Source organism: Chinchilla lanigera, unplaced genomic scaffold (assembly GCF_000276665.1).
Source record: "Chinchilla lanigera isolate Chin_1 unplaced genomic scaffold, ChiLan1.0 scaffold00049, whole genome shotgun sequence".
Taxonomy (NCBI): Eukaryota; Metazoa; Chordata; class Mammalia; order Rodentia; family Chinchillidae; genus Chinchilla; species Chinchilla lanigera.
The window spans coordinates 1526139-1545632 of NW_004955450.1; the positions used below are offsets into that span (position 1 = coordinate 1526139).

The 19494-nt window shown below is 39.8% G+C and overlaps 1 protein-coding gene across 4 annotated transcripts in view; it reads right to left on the minus strand.

Moving 5' to 3' along the window:
- Scaper (S-phase cyclin A-associated protein in the ER) overlaps positions 1-19494 on the minus strand; it is a 341699-nt gene that overhangs the window by 46156 nt on the left and 276049 nt on the right. For all 4 annotated transcript variants that reach the window (XM_005393476.1, XM_005393474.1, XM_005393475.1 and 1 more), the window contains exon 26: positions 3436-3668. In XM_005393476.1, coding sequence (XP_005393533.1) covers positions 3436-3668 — 233 coding nt within the window. The remainder of the gene's footprint in view (positions 1-3435; positions 3669-19494) is intronic.

Here is a 19494-nt window from a genome sequence, read left to right on the forward strand (position 1 = left end):
AGTTCAAGGCCAGCATGAACTATAGCGAGCCCCTGTCTCAAAAAACACAAAAGCAAAACAAAAAAGTAATAAGCTCACTATGGAAATTTATATATCTTTGTAAACATTATATTTTACTCCTTTAAAACTGAGAAGGTGGGGGCTGGAGGTGTAGCTCAGTGGTAGAGCATTTGCCTAGCATGCACAAGGCCCTGAGTTCAATCCCTAGTACCAGCCTCCCCCAAAAAAGTCCCCCCAAAACTGAAAAGGTTTAAAAATTTAAATAAACCAAAAATAGAGAAGGGTAAGAAATTTCCATGCATTTAATGCCTAGACATGGCTACCACCACTGTATGACAATCTCACCCACCCCCAATCATCTTGCTGATTATTTCAGCAAATTCAACGCATGTTATTACATTTGTGAGTGTTGTGGTATGTTTCTCCAAAAATATCTTTTAAAAACATGACCACAATACCATTATTACATATGAAAAATCACAATAATTTGTTAATATTATCAATAACTAGTGTTCAAATTTCTAAATGATCATGTCAACATTTTTAATAGTTTAAAAAACTAGCATCAAACCAGGAACCACATATTATGACCAATTAATAGTCTTGTTTCTTTAAACTGTTGGTTACCTCTCCATCTCTCTCTCTGACCTATTTTGCAAATTTATTTGTTGATTAAACTTCATTGTTTTTTCTATATACTTTGCCACAAATTGAATTTTGCTGATTATATCTCTTTGGTATCATATAACATGGTTTTTTGTATGATGCATTTCCTGTAAAATGGTCTAGATTCTAGAGGCTAAAAACATTTGTTATGGTTGAATAATAACCTATTAGTAAAATATTTTTGGAACTTCTAGTTGTTCTCAATATTCACTACTATAAACCATGTTGTGATAAATATTTAATGTACAAATCCTTACTAGATTTCAGATTATTTTCCAGAAGTGGAATTACTGAGTTAAAGAGTACACATATTATTGAGGTCTTGATATGGACAGCCACATTACATTCTAAAAATTCTGAATAATTTACAGTCCAATCAGCAGGGTCTGAGAAAACCACGTTCATCATGTGGGAATTATATTACTACCTCCTTGAGAAAAAGAAGGAAATTGAGGCTCAAGCAGGGCAAAGCGCTAGCTCGGGAGACGGGGCTAGAACATTCAAGGTCTACTGACTCCTACTACATCAGACTGTCCTTGCCACTAACCATGCTGTTTCTTTGTGGCATCAGTGTGTGTGTGGGTGCTTTCTAAAGTCTCAATTTTTAATAAGAATGTAAAATTATTTTTGAGACCATTTGTGAGACTAAAAGTGACCATAAATAGCTTTAAAACCCCCAAGTCTCAAGATAAAAATGGCTTAAATGGTATCACTTTTGTTTTTGTGTATGTTGGTATATTTTATAATAAAGTAATAGTACATTTAAACACTGAGAAAGATACATTTCTGCCTTTTCTATGCTGAATGAGGAAATGAATGGTATGTATGTCAGGGTCTGGTCCAGCTCCCTCCGGTTCTACCTTGGAGGAGTGGTCCAGAGAATAGCCCAAACACAGGGGTGGAACGCTTTCCTCTCAATTTCACAACTGACAAAAGTACCCACGTGGTAGCAGACTGCAGTGAGATTTCTGGTCAGTTCGTATGTGGGAAGGTGGGAAAGCATGTATGGAAATGATTATACATGCTCCGTACGCAATACCCAGGCAAACTCAAGATGGGCTTGTGGTTCTACACACAGGAATCATCAATCCAAACGACAACATATAATCTATAAGAAAATAACATTTACTAAATGTGATTCAAATCAGAGGAGGACTGGAATAGTCTGTTCTGAAGCACTGTGGTTGTCAACCACCTTTTGTTAAGCCACATGAGTTAACTGATTTGGTAGATACCACTGTTGTTTTTCCTCATAATACCTTCTTCCTTGAAGAAGGAGTGTGTGTGTGTGTGTGTGTGTGTGTGTGTGTGTGTGTGTGTGTTGCTGGGGATCAAATTCAGGGCTTTACGCATGCTAGGCAAATGTCCTAGCAATGAGCCACATCCTTAGTCCCTGGATTTGTAACTATGTGTGTAACTATAATAACCTGTGTGAAAATGTATGTATTTTCTCTAGGAAGGCCCACTGGAACTGTACTAGAGTCTTAGGCCGGACTTTTACCTCATCACAGCAGGGCAGGTGGCTAAGGTATCTGGATGACAAGAACATAGGGCTGCTACATCACAGGATAGCCCATGAGGGAACGCTGGGACAGAATGGTACTCATCAGCAGAGAGGGATAAGCTCCACAGCGACCACAGGACACAGGAAAATTGAATGGGATCAGGCAACTGAGAGAAAGGGCAGGGAGGGTAAAAGTCAAGTGCTGTAAGATAAATGGTTGTAGACCCAAAGGGCCTGGTGCTCTCCAGCAATAAATATGCTTGGGGAAAGAGGGCAAGCAGATGGAAGGCATAAGTGAACAAAGCAATCAAGGGTAAGGAAGATACTGAATGAAGCAAGTGTTCCCAAAAAAGCACTACAAGAAGCCAGGGGAAATTTATGAACTGTGAAAGAAACGAATGCAGGGGAGGGCATTCTCTTTTTCCTACTGACCTACCATAAGCTTCAGAGAGCAACAAATTGCATGGATTTGGAGAGCCAGAGATCAGTGCAGACCACAGAAGAGTTGCTGACTGGTGAACAGGTAACTGATTAACACCAGATGGAATCCCGCTGGGAAATTAAATGTCCTACCTGATTCAAGATTCTGCAGGGAAAAGGAGTTCAGATGCCAAAGTAGGAGTAAATTTCCCTGGAGAAAAGGAGATCTTGGGAGGAAAAGACGGCTGACCTTGAACAGGTGTCAGAAATTGCCACATCTGTGTGGTAGACAGCAAACAGATGTTGGGAGTCCAGCTAGATGTGAGTTCCAGTCGCAGCTTTCCTACCTACTTGTACCCTTATTTATTGTATAACCTTGGCTGCAACACTTAACCTCTATGAGCAATTTCCTCATTTATAAAGCCCGAATTAGAAATCCTATACTTATAAGGCTGCAGTGACTCTATTATGATACCTGACACGTAATGGGTGCTCCATATTTGGTGGCTATTATTGGTGACTTAAGCCTGAACCAAATTTATAACCACAGAAGAACTGAGAGGAATTCTCAGATATTCCCTAAGCTAGAGAGAACTGATTTCAAGAGAGCTGTAGGAGCTCCAACATGACATATCTTAACATCACACATCTAAATATCAAGAATGGAGGGGAGCTTGAGGTTGTTTTTCAGTAACATTTTCCTTCTCTCTAAAAAATGTGGTGTATCCTCTGCCAGGAATTTGTGCGGAATGTTGTGAGAACCACTGCCCTCATGCAGGCATCTAGGTTTAAATTATTTTAATATCACTTTTAAAATAAAGTTTTAAGATATCTAGCAATTTTACCTGATAAGGTCCTGAACTCGACTGTTAAAAGCATCACCTTGTGAGGGTTTGCTTTTCATTTCCTGTGTTGATATTTTTGGTGTGGTTGGCCGGCTGTTTCCATCTGGTCGATTAGCAATCAGGCAGCCAAAAACCGCAGCAATGACTTTGAGAAGTCCAGTTGTCAGGCCTTCAAAAACTTGTTTATTTGTATTTCTTCCCAAAATAGCATTATTTTCATCTGGAACATAAACCTAGAAGAAAAGGGAAACTACAGTAAATGTGTTTTGATGAAACCACCAAAAATGCACAGAGATGATTTAGAACATTTCTGGAGCATAAATAATTTTGAAATTCTAGTGGGGATGATGCAATGGTCAAGGGTGATGGCTCTGAAGTCAGATTGCCAGTTCAAATCCCAGCTTGGCCTTCACAAGCTGGTGACCTTAGGCAGATCACCACTCCTAAACTCCAATTTCATCATCTATAACTCAGGGATAATGACAGTCCCTATAATACAGGTACCTATAAAACAGCTCAGGATTAAATGAGCTACTGAATGTAAAATACTTATTAGTACATGCATAGGCACAGAGCAAGTACTAATCTATATTAAAATTTTATACTAACTCATAAAATACAGGCATTAATAAACTGACATCATTCCTTATTAGAACAAATTTAAAAAACCCAACTCTAAATTCCTCTATGATGATGTATTTGCATTTCTTATTACAATAGGCAAAACAGTTGTTTTCGCAGTACAGAGTCACATTTGGCTGTCTCTGTGTACAGCTTACGGGAAGTAATGTGATTAACAATTGGACTTGGAGCCACAAACTGGACTTGAGTCCTGACTCTGCAGCTATGTGATCTGAGGGGTTTGGGAGGCCCTGTTGTCAGCCTTCAGAAACTTGTTTATTTCTTCACGGCTATTTGGGACAGTACACGCAGCAGATGAGACAGAGGGCACCCAGAGCGGCTAAACGGCCTCTTACTTAGGTGATCTACAAATCCCCCTCTTTTCAGCCCCACCTACACTCTCATTTTCTGAGAGAGCTGGTAATCCTAATTCTTGAGCCTTTTGGCACACGTTTTCTTCTGGCATTCTTCCTGGTAGTTTAGTTTTTAGCTTTTAGGTACCTTTCAGTCATCTGCTTTCCAGATCAAAACACATTTACTTTCATTTCCTTCCTGTGCTCTTTCTTTAAGGGCTTATGACTTTATCTATTTACTAGAAAATTACTGGGGCATCCAGACAGAAAGAATGTAATTTGTGTGTTTAATCAGCCATATTTTAAAATTAACTCCAGTAACTTCTCTAGGAATACAACTTTCTTGTTCATTCACAGGCTACAAAGGAATAAGTAATTCAAAAAAAAAAAGAATGAGTAATATATTTCTAGGTAATGTGAGGGTTCTTCATTACCAATGTTCATACTCTTTGTTTTCAACAATCTTGTACTACGTTTCATCAAGAAACATTTCCAATAAAACACTATGCATTTATGCAGGTACATTTAGCAACCTTCTGTTTAACCAGTATTTTATCCAATTACTGCATATTTTAAGAGAACAGTTGAAATAAAAAAAGGAACTGAAAAGACCTCTGGGATACCTGTGAATGTTCACTTGCTCATCTAACATCTGAACACCTACCACACGCTGGCGAGGGAACAGAATGGTGCTTTGCTCACCCTTCGGTTTTCCTCCTCATTCTTTGCACCTTCCCCTTCACTTCTTTGATCTTTTTTCCAGTATTAGAGATTGAACCCAGAGCCTTTTCACTGAGCTACATCCCACATCCTTTTTTATTTTAAGACAGGGCATCACTAAATTGCCCAGGGTAGGCTCGACCTTGCCATCAGCTTCCCAGAATGCTGAGATTACAGGTGTACAGTCATACTTCAGTCTTGGGTTTTGCAAAACTGTAACAAGATGTGGTTTTTTTGTTTTATAGAAAAGAAGAGCCAGGCATGGTGGTGCACATCTGTAATCCCAGCACTCAAGAGGTGGAGGCAGAAGGATTGCTGCAAGTTCAAGGCCAGGCCGGGCTACATAGTAAGTTCAAGGCCAGTCTGAACTACATAGTGAGATGCTGTCTCAAAAGCAATAGCAAAAATAAACAGAAGGAACAACATAAAGTACTGAACATTTTAGAAGCAGGAAAAGACAAAAATACAATGTAGGAAGAGGCAGGCTCACTCATCTTCATTTCCTATTAAATTATTATTTATTGCAAATCAGTACAACTGCAATGCTCAAAATAACAAGAAATTCTGACATGCCAAGAAAAGGTTAAATTATTTTCAGTTTTTGGCAGGTATTGAGCCAATTTTTCCAGCACCATTTATTAAAGAGGCTATCATTCTTCCAGTGAGTTTGATTGGCCCCTTTATCAAAGATTAGGTGGTTGAGTGTGTTTTTGGTTGTGTCTGTTTCTTCCAGTCTGTTCCATTGATCCTCAGGCCTGTTTTTTAGCCAGTACCAGGTGGATTTTATGACAGTAGCTTTATAGTATAATTTTAGGTCAGGGATTGTGATTCCACCTGACTTGTCCTTGTTGCCCAGGATTGCTTTTGCTATTCTGGGTCTCTTCTGGTTCCAGATGAATTTAAGGCATATTTTCTCAAGATCTGTGAGGTATGTGGATGGTAGTTGAATGGGAATTGCATTGAATCTGTACAGTAGCACCGCATTGTGTCACTAGTGTAAAACTTGAAAGAGTTAATTTAAACTCGGAGGTATGATAGACACTGTGAAATGATAGGAAACCACCGAAGAGTAAAGGGCTTCTGGGATGTGGGAAAAGAGAAGGGAAAGAAGGAGAAATTTTGTATGTATGTATATACAGGATAGATAACATGGTTGTTCTTCTATCTGCTGTTTCTATGCTGAAAGAAACTGTCAATGAGTCTTTGGTTGACCAGTATTGCATGTCTATATCTGTTTTCATGAGAAGCCACTTTGAAGATATCAATATGTAATACAACCACCATTGTTAATTCCCTACCACTTTGTTTGGAACTCTGTATTGTCTGTATTGTGCTTGTGATATGTTGTAAAATGTTGTATGTCTGTTAATGTTTCCCTCCTTTTATCCTTAAAATAAAAAAAAAAAAAAGAAAAGGTTAAATTATGAGCCACACTCATGGGGTGGTGAGGGAAGGATAAAAACTAATGTTTGTTGGCGTTTTCCGCTACGCCAGGTACAGAGGCAATTTTCTTTTACCATCCATCCCATGTAGTCTTGATTAACAGTCAAATTTTCTTTACTCAGCTTTCACAACTAGTCAACAGAGGAGCTGGGCCTCGAGTCTGGTCTGTTAGGCTTCAATGCCCACGTGCCTTCCCTTACGCTCACCCACTGTTCTCTAGCTGGCCCCTCTTTTACTGAGCATTCTGGAGAAACTTTGTCCCTGGTGCAGGGCGATGAAAACTGGTTGTGGTCAAATGCTGCCTCACTGATACCTCTTCTCTAAAAATCACAGATTCCACAAGAGCTCTACTCTTGGGTAGGAGAATAAGAAAGTATGTGAGGTTTTCTGGGAAAACAGTAGATGAAATATATTCATTTTATTATTCAGAAATATAAAAGGGACTTAGGGGCCAAATGTTACTTGTTAATCTCCCACAAGGTAATCAGCTCAGTGTAAAGCAAATCAGATGTATTTTTACACCGTTCATTGGGACACAGTGTAGAAAGGGTTGGGGAGAGACTACTACTTGGGACAGTACATGTAGCAGATGAGACTGTTCACTGGGATTCTGTACATAATTTTATAAACACCATTTTGTCAGTAGCTCATAAAGTAAACACAAACTGAAAAACTTCTATAACGATTTACCAGCTGCAAAGCTGGGCATGGTAGCACACACCTGTAGTTCCAGCATTTGGGAGGCTGAGGAAGGAGGATTGTCATGAGTTTGAGGCCTGCCTGGCTCCATAGTAAGTTCTAGTCTACTCTGAACTATGTAGCAAGATTGTCTCAAAAAACATTTCTCTAACACAAACAAAAACAAAAACCCAAAAAAAAAAAAAAAAAAAAAAAAAAAAAAAAAAGACAAAAAGAACCCAATTTACTGGCTACAAGCAGCTTGAAGGCAGGGAAGGACAGGACCTCAGGTAGGTCATCCTTGAACTGAGTAACTTTTACTTTCTCATTGGGATCTCCTATTTTCCAACCGCTTCTTTGAGCCTCACATCCTATTTATTAGTCCCTTAGATTTCTTCTTCCAGTGGTGTTTTATGTCCTCATTTAGCATTGGCCCTTCCACTGCTGAACACAGAGTGGTCCACCTGTAACCTTTGGTGGAGTCCTTTGTGTCTCTCATCAAGATTTCACTTCATTCAAATAGTCATAGAAATTCTCCTCCTCTCTATGTAGATTTTTCTTTTGCTGTTTTAAAATTATTTTATAGCAATCATTTAATAGAAAACTAATGTTTCTTCTAGGAAAAAATTTCAAAATTTCTAAAATTAAGGTAAAAAGGGGCTTATTTTCAGTGACACAAAAAGGCTCTTTTTAGTCTTTAAAAGGTAGATTTGATAAAAAGCAATTCCAGGCAGAAGGTATCTCCATTGTAAAGGACTGTCTATTCAAGTCAGTCCTGCTGACTTCTACCTAGCTGAGTATTACTGTTTTTTTGCTGTGATAAAGTAAAAAAAAATAGTAACTGTACCACCAACGACGCCATCCTATAGCAACAATGCTCAAGGACCCTCAAGAGCTGAGAAAATCAGATGCTTACAGTTTGACAGCCCTGTGGTCACTGTCTAGATCATCCTCCAGGCAGCACTAGTGCTCCTTGGGTCTGACATCCTCCTGTGTGGTTTCTGGGGATAGCGGAGCACTCGGAAATGAGACTGTCCCATTGGTCACACAGGTCTGGGCAAGCTTCACTAAGCCTGGCTTTTTGTGCTGAAGGCAAGGAGTAAGCAAGGGAGAATTTGGAACAAGGGAGTGACAAAAATTGTTTTCATTTTAGAAAGATGACTCTTGTTACAAAGCTGTTAAGGGGTTAAAACTAAAAGCAAGGACAAAAGGTCATTGGATGGTCTCAAATGAAAGATTGTGAGGAATGGAGAAAAATCTATGGTATATATTGGGAGCGGGGAAAAGGAATAATAAGGGGAAGGATGGCTTAAAGATATGCTCTTGGTTTCTGGCTTACATGGCAGTGCTGTTACCAGCATGGGGAACAAAGGAGAAGCTGTTTCTGAGGAGTGGATGTGCTGTCTGGTTCTGGGCATGCTGAATTTCAGGTGCTGGGTATGGAAATGCTGACCTGGGGTCATCAGTGTATGGGCAGGCGCTGCAATCCAAACCAAAACTGTCTGCACAGAGTATGCAGCCTGGGGAACACAAATCCTGGGGAACATCAACATTGCAAAATAGGGAGATTTTTCCAAATCCAAAGGCAAGACTTTCAACTTGGAAGCTACTGGTTATCTTGATGAAAGCATGGTGAGTGTAACCTAGGTAGAAGCAGCCAAGCTGGCGTGGGTGGACAGTGAATGCACAGCATGGAAGTGAAGAGACTGGATGCAGACAGCTCTTTGAGATGCTTAGTTGTGACAGGAAGGGGTGGTTATCCATGACCAGAAGCCAGCAAGGTTTGCTTATGACCCTCTCTGCATTAACAACCATGTCTTATCTTCTTATCTAAAAGTTGGCAAGCTTTCTCTGCACAGGGCCAAACAGTAAATACTTTATGCTTTGTAGGCCATTCAACCTCTGTGACAGCTACTCAAGTTTACTGCTGTCAGGTGAAAGCAGCCATACACAAATACACTGTATTCCAACCAAACTTTACTTACAAATAGGGTAACCCCTGTGCTAGACTAGAGGCTTCCTGAGAGTGAGCCCCACACTGGACTGTCTGGGTGCTCTATGATGTCCAGTCAAGTACATTCTTGCCTGAAAGAAACACTCAAATCTGAGTAAATGATGGTCACTTCAAGTGTAAGAAAGGAAATCAGTTCCCTTCCCATGCTGTCATGTGCATGAAGACAGTTATGAAGGCAGCAGTGTCACTTGAAGGAATGGATACAGAAGCATGTGAGACGGTATGGCCCTTACCCCACGGCTGCGTTCCCTCCTCGGTAACACACTGTCCTACATTCTTCCCTTTTAGAGTGTTTTCTCCCTTCTAAAGCAAAAACAATAAAGTTTACAATGAGGTATAGCTTTTGTTTAGATTTACCAATTAACACTTTACCCACTTTGTAAAGCATGTCTTAAAAGTAAATTTTATTGTGAAATGTATCCTTTTAAAGTATGCACTTCAATGAATTTTGATAAATGTAAGCATCTATGCATACACTTGGCATGACTGTAAGAACCATCACAATCAGGATGCAAAACAAATTTTACCACCTCTAGAAAGTTCCTCTGTGCCCCTTTTAAGTCACTGTTTCCTGTCAGTTCTGGGACTTAGGCAATCACTGATCTGCTCTGACTCATTACAGACACTTTGCATTTTCCAGAACTTAAATAACTGCAATGATACAGGCAGTAGACTTTTGAATGTAGCCTTTGTCAACTCTGAATAATGTTTCCATAAATTCAGAATAATTCATCCATGCTGCCGAGAATATCAGTAATTCATTCCCTTTTGTTGCTAAGTACTATCCCATTGTACAGATATATCCCCCTTTTTAATCAGTTCACTGTGGATGGGCATGTGTGTTGTTCGGGGATTTTTAGTAATTGTGAATAAGGCTGCTAAGGTCACTTTTGTGCAAGTCTTTTCTCTTCTTTCCCCTTGTAGTGCAGTGTTTTCATCTTTCTTGGCTAAACAGCTAGGAGGGGGATTGCTGGGAAGTAGGGTAAGTGCATGTTTATAAGAAACTGCCAAACTTAAAGCACACTTTCTAAAACACAGGCATTTGTTAAATTACTTTGTCAAGGTTCGAGAGAAAGCAAGTTATCTTTCAAGGAACACACCTCCACACTGAACACGGTCTGTGAAAGACTTTCATTTGCCGCAGCCAGAGGTGTTAATGAGACCTAATATTGCTGCTTTTCCCTCTCTAAACAGACTGCTTTCACAGGTGAGAATGAACTGTGCTAGAGCAGAGGGCAACCATAAAGAATGCTTTTAGCCCATTTCCCACATCTCATAAAACCCCCAGAGGAGTAGGAAAGGGCAGAGAGACAGGAACTTAGCTGTGTGTATGGCCATGTCAATGTCTGCTGTTACTATTTTTTCATTTACTGGAAACCCAGAAGACACTGCTGTATGCCTTCCACATCTACATACATACATGGGATATTCAGCTTCAGGAGGGCAGGAGGAGGCTGCGTTCGTACAGCATGCTGGGAGGGTCTGGAGAGGGCTCCTCTCATTTACCTTTCCAGGCTCTACCCACTCCCTACACCTGGCCTACTTGCATTTTCTTCTTCTTTCCATTCAATCTCCTTCCTCAATCCACCTCTTTTCTCTGTCTCATTCTTCTCGTGAGTCCTGCTCTGGTGTTCCTTTCAGGCTTACCCTTGTGATTTCTCTCACCTCTCTACTTTCAGAGCACATGTACATATGGGCACAGTATCACTCTCACCTGCTCACCACTGCAGGCTTCTGTTTCTGGTTCTTCCTCCTCCCTAGCAGCAGCTAACCAAGCCTGTATCCTCAGACTTATCAGACATTAAGGATCTAAGCTATTCCCTTGCACTGCTGATGAGGGAGTCTGTGCCTTTCAGTTACAGTAGTCTTTAACCTGCAGCTAGACTGAACTTTCTACCACAAGGTCCCTGAGGTGCTTACAGATTTCCCCCACGGGTATTGGGATTGCTATTTTCCTTAACCTCTATATTTAATTACAACAATGAAGTTGGGTTCAAATAGGCATAAAATGTACACTGAACAGTTATCAGCTCTTTGAGGAATTTTCATAACATGAGTCAAAGAGCTGTTTTAAAAACTTCTCTGCAAGGTTATTAAACATGTTTCAATTAGTTTACTATGAAAGCTCTAATTTCCTTTACTAGAACAATCATTTCTCCAGTTAAGCTGACTTATTTTAAGTTGAAGGCTACAATTAATCCCCAAGAAATAAGGATTGGTATTTAAATTATGCCAGCCACTTCAACTTTTAGATTCAATATTGGTACCTGATGGAAACTATGCAACTTTTATCAACTTCTTCCAGGTTTCTAGAGCTCTTATTTCTGTACTTCTTTAAAATATTTTTTGTGTGTGTGTGAGTGTATGCACACAATTTTATTTTTTTGTCTTTTTGAGACAGGGTCTCACCATCCAGTTCAGGCTGGTCTTGAACTCACTTTGTAGCCCAGGTTGGCCTCGAACTCACAATGATCCTTCAGCCTCCTGAGTTCTGGGACTACAGGCGTGTGCCACCACATCTGGTTCAAAATTTTAAATTTTAGAAAAGTTGTAAGTATACTTCAAAGAACTTTATTCCTTTTTTTTTGGTTTTGCATTAACCGAATCCCAAGTATTTTTGATACACATTATTGTTGTTACTTTTCTTTTTTTTTAACCACAGCTTTAATGTGTAATTGATAAAATTTGTATATACTTAAGGCACACAATTTGATGTTCTGATATCATTATTGTTCAATTTTCTTTTTTTTAATTAAGTGTATTGGTACAATTATTGTTCAGTTTTCAGGTTAAAATATATATGGATTTTATCTTTTTGTTATGATATTGACCTTAACCACATTATATTCAGATCACGCTTCTATTTAAAGCTACAAACTTCTCTATGTCTGCTTTTAAAAAAATATGCTGCAATTTCATTATCATAGTTTAAAGTATTTTCTAATTTCTCTTGTGATTTCACAGCTATATTACTATTTTAATTTTTATTCCACAGTGCTCAGAGAACATACTTTGCATGATCTCAAGCTTTTTCATTTATAAGGGCTGTTTAATGGCCCAGCATATACTTTATCTTGAGTGTAGTATGTACACTAGAAAAGAAAAAGTATTTTATTGTTTTTGGTAGAGTGCTCTATAAATATCACAGGTCATGGTGTTTTCATCCATAGTCTCTTACTAGTGAATTCTGAATGTAGATTTGAGAGTAGAGCTCCAAGCCAGTCACAATGTGCCTTAGTTGTTCTCAGCAAATGTAAAGCAGTAGCATAGCATAGCAAGTAACTAAGTAGAAAGAATGCCCGCTAGGGTCTGAGCATCTGAATTTGGGAACAGGCTGGGGAGCTGTGGCAGCACTCACTTCACCTATCTCTATTCTAAGGTCCACTGTTCTCTTCTCTACAAGTGGTATGAGCTAAACCAGACACTATGAAGATCTCCTCTCCAGTTCTTAAATTCTCTGTGCCAGCAAGAGATGCAGCTTGATGAACAGGAACAGAGCTTACATCTGTGCTAAGAGAGAAGAGAAGGTGGACCAGACAGGCCAGGCAAATGCCACACAGTGAGGAAAGAAGGAAGCAAGGTGCAGATGGCACCAGGAGGAGTACCGTCACCTGCAAGACTGACGGTCTCGGCTCCCATGTAATTAACTATGGAGTCAATGCTCTGGCTCCTCAGTGTGAAGAAACAATATGGTGAGAGGTGAGCTCCAGGCCTGCTGCTATTATGACAGTCATCTGGCACCAGGATGGCTCTGTATACAGCCAAGTGAAAAATAATCCCCTGCTGTAAGGTTGCACTTAAGACTTTCTTCACCTGTACTCAGACTTTCTTGTCACCTCCTGAGGAGCTCACCAACAGCCTCTTTGGTTCAAGATACTTCTTATCAATTATTTAAGGTTTGTACATCACTTTTCAATTAACAGCCTCCTTGGTGCCAGAAAATACATACACCCAATTATCAGCATATTCTTTAAAAATTTTATAAAGAACAGGTCACTATGAATTAAAAGTAAGAGTGCTAATAAAATATTTAATGCCTTTTAAAACAATGAAACATGAATTATAAATCTTTTAATTAAATGGTTCTTTAGTATATTCTACACAAATGACAACATTACATTTGTATAAAATCAAAGTCACAAAAATTTTGCTTGATTTTATTTCTCTACTTAATACAGTGAGATCATGTTAATTCTGTTTATAGGAAGGGACATCCTGGACAGGGACTCAGGAGACAGGGGTCCACTCTCAGTCCACTTTAAGTCTACTTCACAGTTCTATCTCTTGGTAGCTGTGTGATCCCATCTCTACATTTCAGTTTGGTCATCAGTATACTGGACTTCTCAGATCTTGTCCAACACTAATAAAAGCCTATCAGATATATTTTCACAGCACTCCATAGTACTTTTACTGGATTTTATTAATGGTATAACATATGTAATATAAATTAGCCCTCTTAACCACCTGTAAGTATATATTACAACACTGTTAGCTATTGTAAGAGAAAGCTCTAGAAAACTTTTCCTCTTTTATGATAGAAATTCTGTATCGATTGAACAATACCTCTTGTTTCTCCCTCCTTTCACTCCCTGATCACTATCATTCTGCTTTGTTTCCATGAGTTTGATTATTTTGGATACTTTTTATAAGTAGATTCCTGCAGTATTTTTCCATTGTGATTAGCTTATTTCACCTAACACAGCATTCACATTCATTCAGTTAAGGGATATGATCAGAATACATTCTTTTTCAAGGCTCACTGACACTTAATTGTTTGTATAGACCCCTTTTTCTCTATTCATTCATCTGATGGACAATGAAGTTATGTTCACCTCTGGACTTTGATGAATAATGCTACAGTGAGTGCTCTAGTGCAGATATCTACTCAGGATCTTAACTTCAATGCTTTCGGGGAAATAGCAGGGGGGTTGCTAGATCATACGGCAGTTCTGGCTTTAATTTTTTGAAGACTCTCCATACTGTTTTCCATAGCATCTGTACTATTTTGCATTCCTACCAATGGTGCAGAAGGGTTTCAATTTGGCCACATATCACCAACAATTATTACTTTTGTATTTTTAAAAAATAATGGCCATCCTAGTAGATAGGAAGTGGTATTTCACTGTAGTTTTCATTTGTATTTCCTTGATGACTAGGGATTTTGATAATCTTTTCATATAATGGTTGTCTTGTACTCGCTTCAGCAACACATATACATACAATGCTTGTCTTATTTGTATATCTTCTTTAAACAAATGTATCTTCAATTTATTATTGTTGTTGCTATCTTTATTTGCAGTATTGAGGAATAAATGTAGGGCTTTTGCACTGAGACAGGGTTTTGCTAAGTTGCCCAGACAGGGCTAGAACTTATGATCCTCCTGCCTCAGACTCCTAGAATGCTGGGATCACAACTGTACACCACCACATTTGGCTCAAGTCTATTTTTAATTGGATTTCTTAAGTATATTTGCAACTGAGTTCCTTATGTATTTTGGATATTAACTCCTATCTTAGTCCGTGTAAGTTGCTATGGCAAAATACCAAAGTCCAAGATCATTGTATGGTACATCCAGTGTCTGGTATGGACTCACCTCCTGGTTCAGCCCATTGGGATCTCTTTTTGAGGGTACTACTCCTATTGGTGAGGGCTCCACTATCTTGATCTAGTCATCTCTCAAAGATGCTTCCTCCCTATTCCATCACATTTTTTATTAGGTTTTAACATATGCACTTTTGGGAACACACACATTAAGACTGTAGTATTCCTTATCAGCTATATGGTTTGTAAATATTTTTTCCTATTTTGTAGGTTGTCTTTTCACTCTGTTATTTTCTTTGCTGTGCAGAACCTTTTTATTTTTAAATTTTTTTGTCTTTTTGAGACAGGGTCTCACTATGCAGTTCAGGCTGGCTTTGAGCTCACTTTGCAGCCCAGGCTGGTCTCAAACTCATGAAGATCCTCTGGCCTCAGCCTCCCAAGTGCTGGGATTACAGGCATGTGCCACCACGCCCAGCAGAAACCTTTATTTTAATGTAGTCCCATTTATCTACTTTTGATTTTATTGCCTGTGCTTTGGGTATCATATCTAAGAAATCAATGCCAGGATCATGTTTTCCTTTAAAAATTTTATAGTTTCGAGGCCTACATTTAGCTGCTTAGTGTGTTTTGAGTTGATTTTGTATGTGGTATAAGACAGGGCTCCAATTTCATTCTTTTGCATGTGGATATTCATTCTCCCAACATCATTTGTTGAGGACTATCATTTCCCCCATTCTGAGTTGATCAGAACTATACTATTACCCCGCCCCCCACCCGCCTCTTCTGGCTGGGTTTCTGTTGAGAAAGTAGCTGAGTATTATGTGTGTGCCCTTGGACTTGACAAGCCACACTTGTTGTTTTCACCACTCTTTGCCTTCTAATAATTTTATTATTATGTGTTTCAGTGTGTATTTCTTTGAGCTCATCTTCTTTGGATCCTCTGAACTCCTTAAATCTGGATACTCATTTACCTTGCCCAGATATGGGAAGGTTTTGGTTGATTCATTTTTAAGTGAACTTTCTGCCTTCTCACTTTTCTTTTTGGACCCTCCACACTGCATACATTGGTCTGCTAGATGGCATCCCATAGGTCCTACTGGCTTTCACCACCCTTTTAAATGTTTTCTTTTTGTTCCTCTGACTGGAGGAATAGTCACAGGAATGACCTGTCTTTGGATTTGCTGAGTCTTTCCGCTTGACCAAGTCTATGGTTTAACCTCTGTAGTGAATTTTTCAGTGCAGTTATAATGCTCTTCAGTTTCAAAAATCTGTTTGGTTCTTTTAAGTATTTTCGCTTTGTTGATACTTTCATTTTTCTCATGCAACGTTTTCTTGTGCTTATAGAGTAACTTTATGATAGTTGTTTTGTATTCTTTGTCAGGTAATCAATATACCTCCATTTTTAAGGATTAGTGAATAGAAATTCAGTCTATTCTCCCAGTTGGCCCATGTTTCCCTGTTTCTTACATCATAATTTTTTTTGGGAATCTCTGCTGGGAGCAGCTGAAGCTGGAAAGTAATTACATGTGCAGGACGAAGCCAGCCCGAGAACACAGGCGCTCGGAGAACATGGGAGCTCCTCAAAGCCACTGCAGCTTGTTAACTGACTGCTGGGCAGCGAGGCAGAAATTAACCAACCTCTTGAGGGTTCTGGGCAATTCCTTTCTCTGCTCAGAGAGAGGGTACCTCCACCAGATCCCAGCTTTTTGTCTCTTGTCTATTTTTTCCTCATTCTCACTGCCGTTCCTTCTGAGGGTACAGCAAGAACCCAAAGGATCCGTATAAATCTCTACACTGGAAAAAAATAGTCACCTCTCCCAGTCTTTACGAGTTAGATTCCTACAGGGACAGATCCTCACAAGTCAGCTTGGCTAGAGATTCTGGGGGCCTCTGAAACTTTTTTGGGGAATTTAAGTTCTCTGGGTCATATGTGCAGGGAGCACTTGCTGCTTTCTTTCTCAGGAAGCCATAATCTCTTACTTCCTCTGATGTCTGCCTGCAGCCCTGTGCGTTCTCTGCTTCTACAGGACCAAGTTATCCTGTTCTCTTTTGCTCTTGGTAGCATTCAAAGTAGATTGGTCTTCTGTGAGCACCCAAAACAGGTAGAAAGACAGAGTCCCATGGTATTCCTCTAAAAAACTGGACCACTGAGTATAGGCTCCATTCTTCTTTCTTGTTTCTGAGGGAGAAGCTCAAAGTTGAGTGCCTTCTCTAGACTGTGCCAACCTGTACTGGCCTTGTTGGTACTGCAGACCCTCTGGTGCTACAGCAAGCTGTCCCTGCTGTTGTTGGGATTCAGCAGCCACCAGGCATCCAAACTATGCTAGTTCTGTCAGAGCTGGAGTCTGGCAGGCAGCAATCTAAAAAGCAGGAACACTGGCCGCATCTTCCACTTTTCTCTTCCTACCTCACCCCCTGCCACGTCCTCATCCCAAGAAGCTATGAGATATGGCATCCTCTCCTTAGCACACTGCTGAGCTGGTTTGCAGGGACACATAATCAAAGGTAAAGTGAAACAGCTATTTTCTTCCGGTACCAGGAATCAAACTCACGACCTCACGCTTGCCAGGCAGGCACTGTGCTGCTGAGCTAAATCCCCAGCCCCAGAGAACAGCTATTAACTGTTTCAAGGTGGTTGATCCTGCCTTGAGCTTGCCTGGGTTACTGCAACTTCTTAACTGGTTTCTGAAGTACTCATAAAAAGTATGCTGGCCAGTGGAATGTTAAATCAGTGTCAACAGGGGAGATGAGAACTAAGGCTACCTTCCTATTCTGCCACCTTACTCTTTTCATTGGCCTTTTATTACTTTCCAATGTGCATGTCTGGTCTTCTTAAGGAGACTTCCTGAGGGTACAGATCTACTGTTTATATGTACTGGAATCATACTGGCCTACAGAAGATGCTTAATAATTCATGAGTGAAGGAAGAAATCTGCTGTAATATATTTTAAAAATTTTATGCTTTGTGGAACATAATACATTGGTGTTCGCTTCCATGTGTAGGGGAAGCCTGTCTGAATGAAGAACTAGTTTTGAAGGGCTCCAAAGAAATTTCCTGAGAACTTATCCTTAAAATCCTACTTTACATTTATACTGCAAGCAAAAGCATATAATTTTAATTATGCTGATTTATATTTTTTGAAAATGATAAACAGACTTGTCAAAGTTCTTTTCATGTTCACGTCAATCAAATCCAATTTCTTCCCAAAACCTGATTCAGCCCCCCAGAATCTGTTCATTCATTCACTCATTCATTCACTCATCAAGTGTTTAACAAGAACCTATTGTGTGCTAGTTACTCTGCTAGGTTGCCTGGGCTGCTCTGGCTCTGATAACATTACAGAAATGTCCACAGCTTGTCTATGATATTTATGTGTGCAATCTCTCTGCTTTTCAACTGTGGGCTTCTAGAGTAAAGAAACACTGTTACATTCACCTCTGTAACCATGGCATCTGAACAGCAAACTGAAATGAAATTCCAGAGTGCTAAAACAAACCCAAGGCAGTTAGACTGGAAGAAAAATGTCTTCTAAGCTTCTAGGTTTGCCAAGAAACAGAAAGGCTGAACTACGTGATAATCAATTCTGCCAGATCCCAATTTATTAGCTTCTTTTATGCTTTTCTTCTATTCCTTCTGAAGAACACGATGACTATGTTTTATCCTTTATTTAAAGGGAACTAGCAAGTCAGTGGTCCGTATTTCAGTAACATGTACATTTCAGTTAGCAAGAAAAATGAAAATGTACTCAAGTGATTTCCAAAAATATAAAATGACTATCAACCACCATGAAAAGCCAGGACACATATCCTCCTGTGCCACAGACCAAGCCACAGCGACATTATAATTGGCAGCTACAGAATACAGAGCCAAAACGGAACTGAAAACAGCAGTGCCACGTATAAGGAAAGAGGGAGAAAATGTGTTTGGCAAACAAATGTCCCTGGATCCCAGTTCCAAAATGAGCAAAATGCATACAGCAGAATAAACATAGAATGTGGTGAAATCCTTGATTGAGAGATTAAAAGCTTTTCTGAGTGTCAAGAAATGTTGAGGTTAAAAGCAAGGGAATATATTATTCAAAGGAAACTAGGGGTTTCAAGGAAGCGGAAAATAATCAAGGTACATATACTTTCCTGGCATGTGGCTGGTACTTAATAAGTGATCACTATTATAAGGAGCTAAGAAGTAGCTCAGATGTCCCTCCTCTGTGACAACCCAGGCAGAGCCACAGGATATCCTCCTCTGGGTGCCCATGGTATCTGTGCAGGCTGTCATTACACCATGGACTGCATGTGTTACGGACTGGATGTTTGTATCTCCCCAAGCCCAAATGCTGACATTTAATCTCCAGTGTGATGCTACATGGAGGCAGGGCTTTGAGGTAACTAGGTCATGAGGTGGTGACCTCTTGAATGGGATTAGTGCCCTTCTAAGAAGAGGCCAGGAGTGAGCTCATTCTGTTGTGCCATGTGAAGATGCAGGAGGAAGACAGAAGTCTGCAGTACATGGGAGAGCCCACAGGAACCTCACTGCACAAGCACCTTAAGCTTTTAGGACTGTGAGAAATACACTCCTGTTGAATGTAACCTAGCCAGTCTATAGTGCTTTGTTATAGCAGCCCAAGTTGAGACAACACTAGCGGTGTGTCTGTTCCTACTCCTGTGTGGGGATTTCCTGGAAGTTTGGG